We start from the raw sequence: 20,639 nt of genomic DNA on the forward strand, positions 1-20,639 counted from the left end.
ATTATCTGCTTGAAATTGTCCCATTCAATATTATAATGGTAATAGCGCAAAATTGAGATTCCTATAACTCTCTAATTCCAATGTAATTTTCCTTTTGAGAATGAATGTGCAAACTTCTGTGCACAGGTGAGATTGTTTTCTAATTACATCTAGGTCATACATTGACAGCCGTGGGCTTAGTGCATGGGTCATTACTGGACATGGGGTCAGAAAAGAGTCCAGTCATGTGAACAAATGAAAACTGTGAGGTCGTCAATAAGGAAAAGAGTGAAAAGACCATTTACATGATCAAAATTACAGAGCCATTAAAGATATGCTGCTGGGAAAGAAAACTGAAATCTCTACCACTCTAATAAACAAGTATGAGAAGAAAGCAAAATAGCACATTTGGAGTTATTTCTTAGATGGACGTATGCCTTCTGCAGGGCTGTTAGTTTAGGCCAAAATGGGTTTTTAATTTTTTAATCATTACATTTGGATCCCTGTCATTCTTGAATGTGTGGCAACATCCATGGCCTGATGGATGTAGTTCTGATGTGGTCACTCAAGGGAATCAAGGAAAACGAACTATTTGTTTTGCGTATTTAATAAATAATTATAACTTACAGAAATTATGTATTGTTTCTTTTAGTATTGTTCAGAGGCTTTTTACTGCCCAGCACCTGTCAAATTGTCAACATTTATTTGACTTTTGTAACTATATTGACTAGAACTTTCATCTTGTCATATGGGATATTTGCAAATTTTTCATCAATGCACACAAACAGCTGATTGTTTTTATAAAAATGAAAATTAAAGAGAAGCGGATCAAGAGGAGATGTGGGCCAAAAACAAAGGCATTACAAAGAAACATCAGTCACACTACAAAAAGTCCTCTTCAACGTGTTTCTGTGACAACTGACACTATAAGGGTGGGTTAGGTTTGGGTCAGAATAATACAAATGACTCTTTGTTTTGTGTTGTGAGAACAATAAGTGTTTCAAATAGATGCATTTCAGAGAATTAGACATTAGCATTGTAGCTGCCTGTCAAAAATATTTTTGCATTATAAGCGTCACTTTGTATGTAGATAGTAGAAAACATCCTGCACTCAAAGGGAAAGTAAACAAAACGTGCAAAAATGAAATATGGTATTGATGATATACCATTACCTTTCTATTTACTTCAAATAAGAAACTCACATATACTAAATAAAAAACAGGAGTAATTAACCAAAAAGTATTTGATAGGGCTAAATATATTACAACACGTACTCAAAAACCCCCACTGCACTGCTTTATTTTACAAAGATGCTTACAATATAATTGCAGTCATTAACATAAAAATAAAACATGCCTTTAGGTGAGATTAGCTCACATTGACATTATTAGGAAGGGTAAATGGGGACAGAGCAAAAAAGAAGAGAAACTGTTTGAGATTTTCTCACGAGTACTTCTATTTTGAAGGATTGAGCCCATTACAACAAGGACATTTAGTCCTAATCCTTTACCTTTTACACCACCCCATTTGATTTTAAAGAAAAAAAGCAAGAAAATGAATGATAATGCCATAAACTTAAATTATCTAGCTATTTGCACCAGTCTGCATCAGCAGCCAGCAGAGACAACTACAGCAAGTAACTGATAAAAGTTTCATGATTGCTTAGGCAGATTAGTTGTAGCTGATGCTGATGGCTGGTTTAGCTCCATGTGCTTTTTACTCATCTTTGAATTTTTTGTACAGCTACCCCTGAAACCCTCTGTACAGACAACACAAGCACAAACAAATATACATAAACACATACGTGCTTCACAATACCTGAGGCCTTGTGGAGTATGCAATCTAAAATATCAATATTAATTTCTATATCATATATATATATATATATATATATATATATATATATATATATATATATATCGTATATACACACACACAGTGAGTATTCCCAATTCAGCAAGTGTGTGCGCTTGTTTCTAAAGGAAAATGGCATAACAGGAGCGTCATACTCTCTCTTCGTGCTCATGAGGGTTACTGTAATCGTGTGTTCTTCAGTAGGTGGTAGATTATTGTGTAACCCCGGCAAGTAAAACTGACGTCACATACTTTCATTCATTCGATAAACTATTTGGCTTCCACTCAATAACAAAACACACTTGCAGACTCAAACACACATACAATGATCTCACACATTCACAGGCACGCACGCACGCGACGCACACACACACACACACACACACACACACACACACACACACACACACACACACACACACACACGCCCCCTCACGAACTGGAGAGAAAGCTCAAGAGGTGACAAGCACAAAGGCACTCTACAATAAACAATGGATGCCTACAAGCTCTGTTTGTCCTCTTGCTCTCCTGTTTGTGTGAGTGTGTCTGTGTTTTAGTATCTGTTGGTGGGTGTACAAAAGTGTATCAGATGTGCCGAGGGCAGCGTCCTCCTTGGTCAGCCATGTTCATGCCATGCATTTCTCCATCCTCATAGTCATCGGTGTCTGATGAATTCTCATCATTATAAGGAGCAGACACCTCACTGACTGAGCCCTAAATAAGGGAGAAATATAGAATGAGGTATTTCAAATTAATGCAGACTACTGCCGACTTGTCTAAATGTACACACATTATCATACTGGATATAAAATCTCCCTGTGCTGTCAAAGCAGTTTTTTGGATAGAACAGAAATGCATTAATAATAGTGACTTACCGACCGCACCATAGATTCACGAAATGGTGGGCACACCATGTGGAATCGTGGGATTGAAACGTCAAACACTTCCTTTTTGTTCTTGAGCCGGTGGAATGTGTAGTGGCCTTCCATGTACTCGGAGGTGGTGGAAAACGTGGTGCAGCTGGCATATTCGTGAACTTTACCAGGTGTCATCACTGGAAACTCACCTGCACATATATGATACACAAAAAGCCCAGCATGAATGAATGCAGGACATTCTTAACAAATGTTACTAATACAAAATAATATTAGTAACAGTAATGAACATTATGTTAGAATTTACTCATCCAGGGCTTGACATTAACACCTGCCAACCAGCCAAATGCGGGTAGATATCAGCAGTGGTGTGTAACTCCAGCACCCTTACCCACTTTGGCAGGTGGCCGCAGCCAAAGCAAATTTAATTGTATTCATGTAGCGTTCAGAGCCTTATAAGCACTTAATATGCCTCTCATATTTTACATGCGTATCTGTGAATCTGTGAATGAATTGTGAATCGGGCTTCACTCGGAGATCACAAAATGTATGTGACCCATTTGAATGCAACAGAAAACATTTTAGTATAAAGCTCTATATGGAGGAATTTGAACCTCTCAAACTGCTAAACAGCCTTGACATAATAAACAGCACTAACAAGGTAAAGAGACAACAGCGTCCCATGCATAAATATTGAATACAAGATTTTTTCATCATCCAAACTAAAATGTTTTAAATAAAGTAACACTAACTGGTAACTGGTATAAATGCATAATAAAGCAATTAGGAAGAATCTATAAGAGTTCATTTTTATTAATAATAGTTCTTGTCAGTTAATAAATAACTGTCATCATTCACTCGCCTTTATCTTGAGCCCAACCCATAGGTCTTTCTTTCTTCCATGAATAGAATTTTTTGGAAAAAGGTGCAATGAAAATTAATAGTGACGGAGTTTAATCTCTGGCTAAACATCTCCGTTTGAACTCCATGGAATTACTAACTGTTAAAGTTGTAGTTAAAGGTTTCTAAATGAGTTTAGGCTATTAGTTTTTTAATGACAAATGTTATATATATTTTTTTATGTATTTATTTTAGAAAGACTATCTACATGAGCCTAACCACAATGAAGTGGAGCCATCCATGGTCTGACCTGTGGTTATGGCCTTATTATTACAAATGCCACAGTTTAAAAATGTTAGAACAATGGTAAACTTTCATGAAGGCAAGTACAATTTAGGGTTAAAGGGATTAAAATCTGGACTTCCATGGACAAATGGACAAAAAGTTTTCCTCCTGAGGCCTGTACCATGAAGCCGGTTTCGGTGGCTGGCCGGGTACATTTTTGTTTAGTTTGCCTCAACCCAAGGTTTTAGGTACCAAGAAAGTTGGTGCGCTTTTAGCAGTGCTCATCACTATGGCAATTTACGCTACACGGCTAACCTGCGCCATAGCATCAGGTAACCGATGCATAATTAATCAGCTGAGAATAAAATTACATCTCTGATTCAATCATGTCACTCCACCATGCCTATTAAAATGCACTTCGCAAATAAAATCTTAGAAATCCACAAAATCGACTCTTCATTATAAATTATTTATTTGAGAATCTAAATGTTGATCAGCAGATAGTGTGTTGTATTTTATTTAAAATTGAACTGCTTTTAATTTACCCTCTTTAGCAAAAAATTAAAATGTTCTGTATTCTGTTAATAAATACCCTGTAAATAATAAAAACAATAGTGAATTTGGAAGCTCATACTTTTTTGCTAGGCTTGAAAAGTTGTTCATTCCTTTATCAGTGAACATTTGGTGATCTTTTCAGACCTCTATCTGTCCAAAACTTGAATGTATTATCTAATCTATTTGGCATGAAATCAGGATCTTTAGGGTTATTTCTTGTAAATGAACTATATCTTTCTTAATTGAACTATTTTCTTTTTTTTCCTAACCAAATTCTAAAAGTACTGTTAATACAAATATAATCTATTGATTTAAATTTGTTAGTTGTTTGGGTAGGAACAGGGATATACAAATAGGTTCCCCCAATTGATAAATTACCATCTTCCTCCATTTCACTGGGCAGCTTTAAAATAATTAATTATATTTGGGAATTCTAGTCCTCAAAGCCTTTTTGACAACTTAAGAAGTTTAAGAATAATTTTGTGTTTCCTATTATCCCATGTATATTTAAAAAGTAGTTTATTCCATTTTCTGAAAAGAAAATAAACTTGTAGAATATAGAGAGCATTTATCTTTATAGTCTCTATTTGTTTTGTTCTCAATAGAAGCCTATATGTATTTGTAATAGTTTTGAATGATATATAAAGTTTTCAATTCAAATAAATATCAAAGCTTTTATATTTTACACAAATTTAAGCTTTTAAAATGAATAAGTGTAACAGACAGTGAATAAGCCTGTGTGTTCTTGCTGTGGGCCTATATGAATTCACGTGCGCATTGATATACCAGCTGTTATATATATATATAATATATATATATATATATATATATATATATATATATATATATATATATATATATATATATATACACACACACACACACATACATACACACACACAGATAGATAGATAGATAGATAGATAGATAGATTAAAAATTAGTTTGCAGCAGTCTTCTTTTCAGCTTTTCAGCAGCTTTTTCTTCTTGTTGTGTAAATATCATTAATTGCTTTATAATTTTACAGTTATCCTTGTAATGTGTAAATCATGTGTTTCAAGTCTTCATGATTTCATGCGGAACTCTTAAACAGTATAAATGCATTTTTCTTATATTTTTAAAACAATGTCTTGTGCACAGTTTAAATTAATTTAAATTCTTATTTTATCATCATAATATATAACGTAATCATTAGCTTTCAGCAGAGAGGTAAATCTCGCCGAGTCTCTCGCGAGAAGTGAATCGCGTTCTCTCACACGATTGGTTGTGCGCAGCAAACAGCAATCTTTCATGTGCATGAGCATTTAATTTAATCTTAAAGTCAGGATCGAAGCCTGAGTTGACAAAGAAAGATGATGAGCAGCATCATGGTACCAATTAAGCATGACTGGATTGGTTTGAATTTGTCAACCTGAAACCAATCCTGAAACCCTGAGTTTGTTCATCAACCTTCATGGTACAGGCCTCTGTTCTATCCTACTCCTAGATATTCTTAGAGATACTTTAAATCATCAGGCGTGTCCTGCTGAACTCATTCTTGTTAATAATATGTCCAAACAATTAAAATGTCCAAATAAATGCATGCAGTTTGTCTCCCGTTACTTTTATCACTTTCTGTGGGATGGGGGATTTTGGCTAGTGAAAATTCAGAGTGGCTAGTGACTTTGGAATACCACTAGCCAAAACATTAATGCCAAGCCCTGTCCTCATGTATTTCCAAACCCATATCTTGTACAGAACCCAAAAAGAGATTTTTTAATCTGGTAATTTTTTTAAAAAGCACCCAAAAGTATCATAAAAGTAGTTAATGTAACTTGTGCATCATATTTCAAGTCTTCAGATGGCATGCAATAGGTTTTAGAAAAAAACCAACATTTAAGAAGCTCATTCAAAGTGGCACCTGTGAGAACTTGCATTGTTTTTAATGCTAAACAAAAGATTTTTTCCTGAAAAATTACTTAATTTTGGTCTGTTTCTCACCAAAACCTATTATATGCCTTCTGATGATGCAGAAGTTGGACAGAATATTTTTATTATACTTTATGGTCCTTTTTAATCTTTAAAGTGAGTCACAATCAAATGCCACTGAAAAAAAATGGACCAGGATAATTATGAAAACAGCTCATATTCCACGTAGGTAAGAAAGTCAAATGGGGGTGAGTAAATTATGAATTTTAAAGTTTGGGTGAACAATTAATTTACAAAATAAAAAGGAGTTTCATGTTTTTCCATGCTTTGACATTGTCATGGAAATATAAAAATATATACATTATGTATAAGTATATCTATATCTACATCTACAGTATCTCACAAAAGTGAGTACACCCCTCACATTATTGTAAATATTTGATTATATCTTTTAATGTGACAACACTGTTATAAAAGCCGCTGTTATGTCATTTCTTCAGTGTAAATTTGCTGTCCCCTGCCAATAACACACTGCCATTAATGTCTAAACCGCTGGCAACAAAAGTACAACCCTAAGTGAAAATGTCCAAATTGGACCCAATTAGCCATTTCCCCTCCCTGGTGTCATGTGACTCATTAGTGTTACAAGGTCTCAGGTGTGAATGGGGAGCAGGTGTGTTAAATTTGGTGTCATCGCTCTCACACTCCCGCATACTGGTCACTGGAAGATCAACATGGCACCTCATGGCAAAGAACTCTCTGAGGATCTGAAGAAAATAATTGTTGATCTACATAAAGATGGCCTAAGCTAGAAGAAGATTGCCAAGACCCTGACACTGAGCTGCAGCATGGTGGCCAAGACCATACAGCGGTTTAACAGGACAGGTTCCACTCAGAACAGGCCTCGCCATGGTCGACCAAAGAAGTTGAGTGCACATGCTCAGCGTCATATCCAGAGGTTGTCTTTGGGAAATAGACGTAAGAGTGCTGCCAGCATTGCTGCAAAGGGGTGGGGGGGTCAGCCTGTCAGTATTCAGACCATACGCCGCACACTGCATCAAGCATGGTGGTGGGAGTGTCATGGTCTGGGGCTGCATGAGTGCTGCCGGCACTGGGGAGCTACAGTTCATTGAGGGAACCATGAATGCCAACATGTACTGTGGCATACTGAAGCAGAGCATGATCCCCTCCCTTCGGAGACTGGACCACAGGGCAGTATTCCAGCATGATAACGACCCCAAACACACCTCCAAGACAACCACTGCCTTGCTAAAGAAGCTGAGGGTGAAGGTGATAGACTGGCCAAGCATGTCTCCAGACCTAAACCCTATTGAGCATCTGTGGGGCATCCTCAAACGGAAGGTGGAGGAGCACAAGGTCTCTAACATCCACCAGCTCTGTGATGTTGTCATGGAAGAGGACTCCAGTGGCAACCTGTGAAGCTCTGGTGAACTCCATGCCCAAGAGGGTTAAAGCAGTGCTGGGAAATAATGGTGGCCACACAAAATATTGACACTTTGGGCCCAATTTGGACATTTTCACTTAGGGGTGTACTCCCTTTTGTTGCCAGCGGTTTAGACATTAATGGCAGTGTGTTGAGTTATTTTGAGGGGACAGCAAATTGACACTGTTGTAAGCAAGATGTACACTCACTATTTTACATTGTACCAAAGTGTAATTTCTTCAGTGTTGTCACATGGAAAGGTATAATCAAATATTTACAAAAATGTGAGGGGTGTACTCACTTTTGTGAGATACTGTGTGTGTATATATATATATATATATATATATATATATATATATATATATATATATATATATATATGCACACAGTTGAAGTCATACATTTTCATACACTTAGGTTGAAGACATCAAGGTTGAAGATTTCAAATTAGCAAAGTATAGTTTTGGCAAGTCATTTAGGATATCTACTTTGTGCATGACACAAGCACATTTTCCAACAATTGTTTACAGACAGACTGCTTCCCTTTTAATTGACTATATCAGAATTACATCGGGTCAGATGTTTATATACACCAAGTTAACTGTGCATTTAAGCAGCTTGGAAAATTCCAGACAATTATGTCAAGCCTTTAGACAATTAGCCACATAGCTTCTGATAGGAGGTGTACTGAACTGGAGGTGTACCTGTTGAAACATTTTAAGGCCTACCTCTTTGCTTGACATGGGAAAATCAAAAGAAATCAGCCAAGCCCTTGTGTACCTCCACAAGTCTTGTTCATCCTTGGGAGCAATTTCTAAATGCACATAGGCATCACATTAATTTGTACCAACAATAGTATGTAAGTATAAACACCATGGGACCATGCAGCCATCATACCGCTCAGGAAGAAGATGCATTCTGTCTCCTAGAGATGAAAGTAGTTTGGTGCGAAAAGTGCAAATAAATCCCAGAACAACAGCAAAGGACCTTGTGAAGATGCTGGAGGAAACTGGTAGACAAGTATCTATATTCACAGTAAAACAAGTCTTATATCGAAATAACCTGAAAGGCTGCTCAGCATGGAAGAAGCCACTGCTCCAAAACCACCATAAAAAAAAGCCAGACTACAGTTTGCAAGTGCATATGGGGACAAAGATCTTACATTTTGGAGAAATTTCCTCTGGTCTGATAAAACAAAATTTTACTTCTTGGCCATAATGACCACCGTTTATGTTTGGAGGAAAAAGGGTGAGGCTTGCAAGCCGAAGAACACCATCCCAACCATGATGCATGGTAGTGGCAGCATCATGTTGTGGGGGTGTTTGCTGCAGGAGGAACTGGTGCACAACACAAAATAGATGTCATCATGAGGAAGGAAATTAAAGCTTGGTCGCAAATGGGTCTTCCAAATAGACAGTGACACCAAAGTCCAGTTATTGGAGTGGCCCTGACCTCAATCTGATAGAAAATTTGTGGGCAGAAATTAAAAAGCATGTGCGAGCAACGAGGCCTACAAACCTGACTCAGTCACACCAGTTCTGTATGTAGGAATGAGCCAAAATTCCAGAAACTTATTGTGAGAAGCTTGTGGAAGGCTACCCAAATAGTTTGACCCAAGTTAAACATTTTAAAGGCAACGCTACCAAATACTAACAAAGTGTATGTAAACTACTGACCCACTGGGAATGTGATGAAAGAAATAAAAGCTGAAATAAATTATTCTCTCTACTATTATTCTGACATTTCACATTCTTAAAATAAAGTAGTGATCCTAACTGACCTATGACAGGAAAATGTTTTCTACGATTAAATGTCAGAAATTTTGAAAATCTGAGTTTAAATGTATTTGGCTAAGGTGTATGTAAACTTCTGACTTAAACTGTGTATATATATACAGTGGATCCGGAAAGTATTCACAGGGCTTCACTTTTTCCAAATTTTGTTATGTTACAGCCTTATTCCAAAATGGATTAAATTCGTTATTTTCCTCAAACTATACCCCATAATGACAAGGTGAAAGAAGTTTGTTTGAAATCTTTGCAAATGTATAAAAATAAAAAAAAGATTTTTTTTTTTTTTGCATAAGTATTCACAGTCTTTGCTCAATACTTTGTTGAAGCACCTTTGGCACCAATTACAGCCTCAAGTATTTTTATGTATGATGCACCTATTTTTGGGCAGTTTCTCCCATTCTACTTGGCAGGACCACTCAAGCTCCATCAGGTTGGATGGGGAGCATCCATTTTCAGATCTCTCCAGAGATGTACAATCGGGTTCAAGTCTGGGCTCTGGCTGGGACACTCAAGGACATTCACAGAGTTGTCCTGTAGCTGCTCCTTTGTTATCATGGCTGTGTGCTTGGGGTCATTGTCCTGTTGGAAGATGAACCTTCACCCCAGTCTGAGGTCCAGAGTGCTCTGGAGCAGGTTTTCATCAAGGATGTCTCTGTACATTGCTGCATTCATCTTTCTCTCGATCCTGACTAGTTTCCCAATTCCTGCCGCTGAAAAACATCCCCAAAGCATGATGCTGCCACCACCATGCTTCACTGTAGTGATGGTATTGGCCAGGTGATGAGCGGTGCCTGTTTTCCTCCAGACATGATGCTTGCCATTCAGGCCAATGAGTTCAATCTTTGTTTCTCATGGTCTGAAAGTCCTTCAGGTGCCTTTTGGCAAACTCCAGGTGGGCTGTCATGTGCCTTTTACAGAGGATTGGCTTCCGTCTGGCCCCTCTACCATACAGGCCTGATTGATGGAGTGCTGCAGAGATGGTTGTTCTTCTGGAAGGTTCTCCTCTCTCCACAGAGAAACGCTGGAGCTCTGTCAGAGTGACCATCGGGTTCTTGGTCATCTCCCTGTCTCAGGCCCTTCTACCCAGATCGCTCAGTTTGGCCGGGCGGCCAGCTCTAGGAAGAGTCCTGGTGGTTCCAAACTTCTTCCATTTATGGATGATGGAGGCCACTGTGCTCACTTGGACCTTCAATGCTGCAGACATTTTTCTGTACCCTTACCCAGATCTCTGCCTCGATACAATCCAGTCTCGGAGGTCTACAGACAATTCCTTGGACTTCATGGCTTGGTTTGTGCTCTGACATGCACTTTTAACTGTGGGAACTTATATAGACAGGTGTGTGCCTTTCCAAATCATGTCCAATCAACTGAATTTAAGTTGTAGAAACATCTCAAGGATGATCAGTGGAAACAGGATGCACCCGAGCTCAATTTTGAGTGTCATGGCAAAGGCTGAGAATACTTATGAACATGTGATTTTTTTTAACAAACTTCTTTCACCTTGTCATTATGGGGTATTGTTTGTAGAATTTTGAGGAAAATAATGAATTTAATAAATTTTGGAATAAGGCTGTAACATAACAAAATTTGGAAAAAGTGAAGCGCTGTGAATACTTTCCGGATGCACTGTATGTATGTACACACACAACAAGCAGCCACAACCACTCTGTACAATTGTGGTGAGAAGAATATCAGGTTGGTGCTGTTTTGGCAGCAAAAGGGTGACCTACACAATATTAGGCAGGTGGTTTTAATATTGTGGCTGATCGGAGTATATATGTATGTATTCTGTATGCATATATAAATACATATATGGCCAGAAAAACTCTGTCAGACTGTAGAGTGTCGTCATTTTGAAAATGTTCTAGATTTGTTAGTTTATTTACTGTAAATTAACAGGGATGGGTCTTACCCACAACGCCTGGGCCACGGACCTCCTCCACATTTCCATTTGCATTTGTGATCTTCCAGTACCGACTGTCTAGCTGGCATGCATTCTCTGGCAGGGCCGACTTTGCCATCTCAATCCTGATGCACAAGGCACAGGTCAGATGTAGTGAGTTAATCTCATTGTGTTAGGGATGTCCAAATTCCAATTCCAGAAATGGGTCCGATACTGTGCTCATCACTTGTTCTCGTAAAAATGCTCCAATATCAAAAACCAATACCATCTGACAAACGAATGTCATTGCATGAACAAATTAAAACCTCTATGTCCTAATGTGATTATTAAACCCCAAAGGCTGTGATTTAATAAAGTAAATATGAAGTCTTTGTGTGCTGCGCACTTCTATGTCAATGTGTGAAGTCACCTGCTTATACGCTGAAAAAACTACATGAGGAGCATCACACATGCTCTTGCATGTAGTAGATGACACAAAGCAGAACATTCACCTTGAAGCGTGCAGCAAATACAGACTACATATGTAATTAAATTGCAGCCTTATCAGTGAAAAGAATTTGTTAAAAAAAGTAAATAATTGAGAGAAAAAACATTTATTTCATAGGGCCCAACATGTTAACATGCAGTGATGCTTTGGTTCATGAATACACTTGCCCCTGAGTTACAGTTGCTGAAACCAATAAAGACTGCAGGTCAGGGGCCTGTACCATGAAGCCGGTTTCGGTGGCTAGAAAGTTAAGTATCAGTTTAGTTTGCGTCAACCCTGGGTTTTAGATACCATAAAGGTGGGCCTGGTGTTCATCATAGTAACTTACGCTACATGGCAAACCAGCTCTGTGGCAGGTTTTATTCTGGGTAACAGATCGCTAACGGATGCTGAACAAATCAGTAGTGATTAAAGTGATATTTCTGACAATGAAGCCACTCACCCGTGTCTCTTAAAGCGCACTTTACAGAAATAAATCTAAGAAATCCACAAAATCAACTCTTTATAATAAATTATTTAATTGAGATTCATCAGTCTTTAATTTAAATACACCATAATTGTTTTTCATTTACCTACTTAACATAAAAATTAAATATCTATGAAAATATAAACATAAATATAATGTTAGGCTTTCTATAAAAGAGCTAGTACAATGGATTAATAAAATGATTGCCAATAATTATCGAATAAAACTTTTTTTTTTTCTCCCCAATTGGAATACCCAATTCTCAGGAGGTCCTCCGCCACCCATATTGAGGTAAATCACTTTGCCACCATGAGGACTTAGAGGGCATTGAGAATTGGATATTCCAATTGGGAGAGAAAAGGGGAGAGGAAAAAATTAATAAATAAAAAAAGTTAATCGATAATTATTGGCAATCACTGAATCTCAGTTGCCTCCGTGTCTGAGAGTCAATCCATGCATTTTATCACGCTTGTGGAGCGTGTTACCACAGAGACAAAGCGCGTGTGGAGGCCCATGCTATTCTTTGCGGCATCCACACACAAATCACCACGCACCCCACCGAGAGCGAGAACCACACATTATATCGACACGAGGAGGTTACACCATGTGACTCTACCCTCCCTAGCAACAGAGCCAATTTGGTTGCTTAGGAGACCTGGCTGGAGTCACTCAGCACATCATGGATTCAAACTGTTGAGCTGTTTAAATATACTTAAATTCTTAAAATGTTCATAATGATCAGCCTTCAGATGAGAGGTAAATCTCTAGCGAGAAGTGAATCTGAATCGTTCTTTTCTCTCCATGTTTCAAGCGATTGGCTATTCACTGCAAACCTCAGTCATTCATGTGCACAAGCATGTGAACTAATTTTAAACTCAGGATCAAAGCCTGAGTTGATAAAGAAAGTTAATGAGCAGCATCATGGTACCAATTAAGCCTGATTGGATTGGTTTTGATTTGTCAATTCGAAACCAATCCTGCAACCCTAAGTATGTCAACTAGCTTCATGATACTGGCCCCAGCTCCCTTGGTTTTGCTTATAGTTTTTATTTTTACATAATTTATCTGTGAAATTTGTTTGCGATTTTTGTGACAGCTAAAAATTACTTTTTTGATGATGTCTTTTGAGTAGCAGTATGCGGTCCTCAAATCATCAGTCTCACAGTATTGTATTTATAAAAGTTCGACAATAAAACAAAAATAAACGAAAATAAAACAAACAAACAGTGTTTGTACTCTGTTTCCAAATAAACTGTCTTGGGACATCCCTGTCACATTGTATTGTCCTAAGAGTCTTAGCTCAGCTGCAATGTGTCATGGTTTCATTACAGCAAGTTGCATCTTGTTGTGTACATATCTGTACTTTTTAGCTAGTCAGCAGTATGAGAGTAGAAATAAAAGAGGTTTGCCATAAACACTGCAGAAAGCAAAGCATACATTAATCATTATTTGAAAAAAATTAATAAAATAAAAAATACAGGCAAAGCATTAATGTAATATTTTTGTAACGTTTTAGTAGAAAGATCCAGCAGCATCTGTGTGGCCTGCTTTTAAAAGGATTGCTAAAATAATAGTCATGCCAAGCTTTCTAATTCTAAGTTTCAGATTACAATAGCATGCGTGTGGATGTATGTAGTACCTGATTCTATAAGTGAAGAAAAAATGTGGTGGATGGACTGAACTGAGTTCTGGCAGGAAGGAGGTAGAGACGGATATGGTGATATCACCAGTGGTTGCTACACAACGCTTGTCATGAACATACCTGAAAGACCACAAAGAGGGTTAAAATGTTAAGTGGCACTTCGTTGGCATTTATAATATACTTTTGTGATGTCAGATGCTGACATAAGTTAGTAATTGTTAAATAAGAAGAAATGGTATATGGACAACCTGAAGATCTGGTCCCGAATTATGGGGTATTCTCCTGTAACGACGTTATCGACATAAGAAGTAAACCACTCAGTAAAGTTAGAGCCTGAGAGAACGAGAGTGAGAGAGAGGAGTTCAAATAATCTCAACTGGTTCTTAGAACTGAAATACATTTAATGCAGTCTTTTTGCTCTTGATTACCCATAATGAACATGTCAATAGCAGATGGATCTTGTGCCAGCTTATCCTGTGTAGAAAAAGCATAAAACAGAATGATCAAGAGGCGCTGTGATACAGAAGATGACAAAGCGACTCTCACTGGTAAAACTGCAGAAATGCAAGATAAATACCACTGTTTTGTCTAGCTCGCAAGCAGAATCACTATCTGATGTGGTGAACTGCTTCAGCTCTTATCAGTCAAAACACAGTTTGACCCAGTATGGGAAAAATTTTACAGTGTTAGTGTTAGTTTGTGTGGAGTCTATTCTTGAACATTTCCCATCATGCTCCTTGCTACTACATAACCTCTGGTTGCTTCCATAAATCATGATTAGCATCACCGTTTCAGTTTTCATAATTATTCATCCATAAACAAGCCCTGGATGAGTGTGTGTTTATGCATGATAGAGGGCTGTGGTTTGTGGTGATCTAACCGGGCACTGATAGAAGATCTCACTGCGTGATCGTCCCTCTGTGCTCTCCAGAGCCATGTACTGGCTCAGGCCGGTGTGGAAACAAAAAGTGAGGGGAAGACATTGTCGCATGCCTTTTCTCTGTTGAAATCCCCCTGATGCTGTCTCAATGTCCAACAGGTCCTCTGAGCGATAGTGATTGGACAAAGCCATGCTACCCATCAACCTGTGGGGGGAAAGAAAACCACATTCCCATGATATTTCGAAATCATCAGGGTTTTGTTACACTGTCAGCAATGCACACACTCCCAACAGAATCCTGAAAAATTGTCTGTACAGCTGTCGCAATTATGAAATTTGGCTGACGGTTAATTGTCAAACAAATAATTGAGATTATGAGGATTAATATTCTGTTTTAGGGCTATGATGATTAATTGTCTTGTTAAGGGCTTTCCCGATTAATTTTCATATAAACAACATTTTTTAAGGTGTGCTTTTTTCTGCATGTATTCTTCATACACCTTAAAAAGTCACTTTTACAAATTTATCTTCAAATATATAAATCAAATAATAAAATAGGAATAATTCAGGATTCAAAAACATAGGAATGATGTGAAAAATAATGTTTTAAATATCAAAATATTTCTAAATACTTAAAATATGTCTCTTTTTGGTCAAATTTAGTTTGTCAATTTTACATTTACTTTGTATAACTTTTTAAACAAGAAATATTCAATATAAAAATATAAAATGTATATATATTTGTATTATATTTATATTATTTGTTTATATTATGAAATGGTAAAAAAATTATTTCATACTCTTCACTTTCATACGTTATTTTAATGCTCTGTTTAAACCCACAAGCCCTTATTTGTCATGAAGCAAAACCTTTGAGGCTTTGTTCCATCATTTCATCACTCCACAGAAACAGTAAGCATGCGTCTTCTCCTATGTCACTACGTGTCATTAGCACAGTGTGTATGAACCAGGAACAATTGCATTACACAATCTTTTAAAGTGAAACCGGTGTTTATACTTGTTTCTTTATATTTTCACAGGAGATTGGCATGAGCCTCTGCTGACAGTGTGTGCATCAAAGCGCTTCACACGCTCTTCAGGACAGGAGCTGGTTGACCTCTGCGGTGTGCCTCAGTGACTCTCGGACTCAGAGTTCAACTGAATGACACCCAAACGCACCGTTAATGGCATTTATACAATATTATTGCTTAAAACTCCTTTATTTGGGCATTAAAATGTGATGGTTATATAATAAACGCGACAGGCCTAGTTGTCTGTATGCAAAGCGAAATTGGGGTAAACATCTAGGTGTGTTGATTACAATAAAAGAACACCCTTTCAGCCGTTTACGTGACCTTTCATTTTCAAAATAATTGGTGGCAGATCATGCATGAATATGGACTCAATGAGATCAGTGTTTGTGTTGAGAAGTTTGAATATTATGAAGTGCTTGGTGGCTTGCTAAATGGAGAGAGAAGTCTTACCCAGGGACCACTAGTTTTTGCCCATTGTGTATCCTATAGGAACAACGGTAGTCATTAGGAAGTTTCCAGCCAATCTGAGTCTCAATGGTGTCTAGCTCCTCCTCCTTTACTCCCTCTACATTGAGAAATGGTAACAAAACACTCAGTTTTATTTTAAAAGACAATCCACCAAAGCTACAAGTGGCCACTACTCATGTTATAAAAATAAACACCTCTGAACAACAATGTTCTTGCACTTTTCGATGACTCCACCCATAGGTTTTGAAAGCATGGATGAATGAGTGATCGTGTGGACAAACCTTTCAGTGAAGCTATCATTCGAGGACATTTCTGAATCAGGTAGTTCTTCAGGTCATCCCATGATTTCTTGAGAGATCTGTAGTGGACGATGTAACGGCCCAGATCAGCGTAATACTCCCGAAACAGCTCCTTCCAGGTCACGCCTCTCTTTGCTTTATCTGACCTAAAACAGACAGGCAACTGCCATTTCTCGTGACTACTAAAAAATAATCAGATCAACACCAAATGTTTACGGTGGCCAAGAAGTCCACAACACAACCAAATTAGCAAAGCAAATACCCCACAACACAACCGACAAGCAACCACACAACAGAAATACGCCACAATTAAATTAAACCGAACCACAGTACAGTGAAATTAAAGGAATATTCTGGTTAGTTAAGCTCAACTGACAGCATTTATGGTATAATCTTGATTACCACAAAATTCATTTGTACTTGCCCCTCCTTTTCTTTAAAAAAACACAAATCAAGGTTACAGAGAGGCACTTACAATGGAGGTAAACGAGGGCCAATTGTTTAACCTTAAAAGAATATTAATGAATCAGAACAAGTTAAGCTCAACTGAAAGCATGTGAGGCATAATAACCACAACAATAAATCAATAAATGAGTCTCTCCTTTTCATAAAAAAAAAGAAAGCACAAATCTGGGTTACAGTGAGGAACTTACAATGGAAATTAATGTGGGGGGTTTAAAGGCAGAAATTTAAAACTATTTTATACAAGCACTTAAATTATTCTGTAAAATTATTTTGTCATTTTTGAAGTCATTTTAGTGTTTTAGGGTTTGGTGACATATCGTCATGGAAACAATGTAAAATTAGCTCTAACACAGAAAACGTTAGCAAGTGATTTTAACTCACTAAAATCATGTTTACACACATATCGTTTACATCTTGAGACAATACTGTAACCCAGATTTGAGCTTTTTTTTAAGAAAATCAGGAGCAAGTCAAAATTATTTTTTGTGGTAATCAACATTATGCCACAGATGCTGTCAATTGAGCTTAACTTGTATCGAACCCAGAATATTTCTTTAAAACACTTGTTTTATACCATGAATTTAGTGTGATAAACTCACTTGCTAACCTTTTCTGTGTAAAGTTATTTCTGTGTACATTTTACAACTTTGTTGCCATGATGATGACATGATGACGTTGTTCCATGTCCGCAAACTTCACATTTCTGCATTTAAACCCTCCAAAAATGGGCCCAATTCAATTCCATTGTAGGTGCCTCACTGTAACCTCGATATTTGCTTTTTTAAAAGTAGAGATGAGTCAAAATTAATTTTTTTGGTAATCAACATTATGCCACAAATCCTTTCGATTGTGTCACGGTCCTGTCACTGTCAGGTTTTTGTCAGACAGTACCGTGGCATCATCGTCCCATGTCTGTCTTACGTTTCTTTGTCTGTCTTAGTGTGAGCGTGCAGTTTCGATTGTATTCCATGCCGTGTGCTCTTCAGCCCATCTTGTTTCATCAGCATGGTGTTTGGATCCTGACGTCCTGTCTGGTTTCGGTCTGTGTCGGGTTCGTTGAGGTTCGGTCACTTTGGTCTGAGGTTTCGGGTTTGTGTGTGGCCGAACTCTTGCACAGGTGTCCTGTCTTGTTTTTGATGCCTGTTGTGTTCATCGCATGGCGTTTGCCACGCTATATACGCTCAGGTTTTTTTTAGTGTGAGAATGCGTAGCATAGCTTTGTTTGCTGTTGCTATGCATTCTCTCGTCTTGTTTGTCGGTTGGTATGGGCATATATTACCTTATTGTCTTGGCGATGTGCGCTCATGCCATTTTGGTGTTTGTTGTCTTGTGAGAGCATGTGGCTTTGTTTTGTTTCTGTATTGCCGCATGTCTCTCTGTCTTACGCCATACCCCGCTTCCTTATTTGCCCATTATTAGTCACACCTGCCCTGTCTTTTTAGCCCGTTTGATTTCTCTCCCTATTTTAGTCTCTTCATGTTTGCTGTCCAGTGCCAGTTCATCTCGCTTTCAGTCATGTTTTCCAGTCAGTCCTGTGTGTTTGTTTGTTTATTCCAGTCAGTCTGTCTGTCGGTCGGTCAGTCATCCCTACCCGGTCTGGTCGGCCCCAGCCCTGGATTACCATTTTCCCCCTACAGGGTAGTTTTTGTTTGAATAAATTCCCTGTTTTTCAACTCTGCGCATGGGTCCTGAGCCTCTGTGATTCTCTGCATTCCTGACAGATTGAGCTTAACTTGTATTGAACCCAGAACATTCCTTTAAGCCAAAACACAGGTGAAATTAACAGTAAATAAATATTTTCTAAGCACTGTGTTTTAAGTCGTGTGGCAGTCTGACTATATTCATGAGAGATCACGAGGCTGCTGGGAAGATGCAGAGAGATGCTAGTCCCACTGCAAGTCACTACACAAGTTTCCGAATCAACTTATCCCATATTCGTGGGAGCAGGACACCTTATAAGAGCTGCCGGTAGCCTGGTATTCAAGAATAGCTGCAGCCTGCAGATACTGTGATGTCATTTTCTCATCATTGTCCTGATTCAAGTTATGTGCATTAAGAGTTCTGGTTGAAACCCAACCAGGTATTGGCCAGAGCACTTCAAATAAGCATTTTTATATTCAATTTTTTTTTTTTTTTTCGGATAATTTTGTTGTGTTTTATTAATTTTGCTGTGCTGTGGCTTAATTATATTGTGCTGTGTCTTATTTCCACTGTGGCTTAATTTTGATAAGAAGAGGCATACTTTTGTTGTGTTGTTTCTTACTGTTGTTTTGCTGTGGATTTTCTGTTGTGGCTTAATTTAATTAAGATGTGGCTCAGTTTCGTTGTGTTTTGGCTTACTTCCACTGTGTTGTGGTTTTTCAATTGTTTTGTGGCTTCATTATTGTTTTGTTTGTTCGTTGTGTTGTGGCTTAATTTTATTGTGCTTTGTGCTGTGCTTTTCACATTGTGCTGTGGCTTAATTTCGTTGTGTTTTCAGCTTTTATTTTCTTTATTTGATTTTGGTTGCATTGGTCACCATGCATTTTTATTACATTACAGTAAATACAAGAATGGAAGACACAGGATAGACTCATAAATGAATGCTTTTGAGGGCATAACGAGTAAACTTACTCCGTAAGGAGCCAGTGCTGCTGGCAAAACCTTTTCCATAGCGGGTTGTGTCCTGTCAGCTCATTGAGTCGACGACTTACAAAACTGCAGCTGAGAAATGAACAGACAAAATTATAAACATAAAAAACAATCATCCTGCCTTTTCGTGATCTAAACCATTGGTTTACAACTCTATTAATAATACTAGTAAAAGTTATAAATGTGCACCTAAAGTTTCGGTGTCTAATGGGACTTTACAGAAGCTTCAAGCTGGCCAAAGTCACGTGACTCTCGCCTCCCAAACAAAAACTTTCATCATAAAAGCATTATTCAACGTAAGAAACCAAAACCAAAACCACAAACAACAGCTGTCAGAGTGTGGTCGCAGCAGACATAAATCGTATTTGTTATCTGTTATCTATTTACTGCGGCTGCGATAGGCACTTCTTGCACCACTAATACTGTACATTCAGAAGTAGAGCACGTTTATCTTCAAGCATAACTTTATCTTTAATCTTCCAAAATTCATACATATGATTAATCATAGCGTTAAAAACAAACATTTTTGCCGCAGAAATCATATCTATCTGACTCGATCAACCACTTGCTTGAGAAATGTTCAAGCTACCCTGTTAGCACTGCCAGCTAACTGTGCAGCGGATATTATTTGCAAGCTCTTTAATGTCACACACATGTACGAAACTTGTTTTCTATTTTACGGACTGACGGAATAGCTCAAGCGAATATGTCTACCTGATCAGATCCCTGAAGTCCAGAAATGACAGCACCAGCAGTAAAGGATCCGACGGTAAATTGTTTAGGCTTAGCGTTATAGACGTTGCCATCTTGGTTCCGAATGCAGAGCTGAAGC

The 20,639-nt window shown here is 37.9% G+C and overlaps 1 protein-coding gene across 1 annotated transcript; it reads right to left on the bottom strand.

Annotated features, from left to right (window-relative positions):
* Positions 1 to 576: 576 nt before the first annotated feature.
* On the bottom strand, positions 577 to 20,639 carry LOC127650364 (F-box only protein 3-like). Its single transcript, XM_052135772.1, has 11 exons — positions 20,522 to 20,639; positions 19,790 to 19,879; positions 16,694 to 16,857; positions 16,395 to 16,509; positions 14,911 to 15,115; positions 14,459 to 14,504; positions 14,279 to 14,363; positions 14,028 to 14,150; positions 11,445 to 11,560; positions 2,709 to 2,899; positions 577 to 2,547 (listed from the first exon to the last, which is right to left on the bottom strand). Exons 1-11 carry the CDS (start codon positions 20,611 to 20,613, stop codon positions 2,419 to 2,421), a joined length of 1,356 nt encoding a protein of 451 aa, XP_051991732.1. The 5' UTR covers positions 20,614 to 20,639; the 3' UTR covers positions 577 to 2,418.

This window comes from Xyrauchen texanus, chromosome 1 (assembly GCF_025860055.1).
Source record: "Xyrauchen texanus isolate HMW12.3.18 chromosome 1, RBS_HiC_50CHRs, whole genome shotgun sequence".
Lineage (NCBI taxonomy): Eukaryota > Metazoa > Chordata > Actinopteri > Cypriniformes > Catostomidae > Xyrauchen > Xyrauchen texanus.

Excerpts from the sequence above, each read along its gene's own strand:
- LOC127650364 (XM_052135772.1), bottom strand. The coding sequence starts at position 20,613 with ATGGCAACGTCTATAACGCTAAGCCTAAACAATTTACCGTCGGATCCT. Across the intron at positions 16,510-16,693 it reads AATGATAGCTTCACTGAAAG|AGGGAGTAAAGGAGGAGGAG; the intron begins GTTTGTCCACAC and ends TTCTCAATGTAG. Across the intron at positions 15,116-16,394 it reads CAAAAACTAGTGGTCCCTGG|GTTGATGGGTAGCATGGCTT; the intron begins GTAAGACTTCTC and ends TTCCCCCCACAG.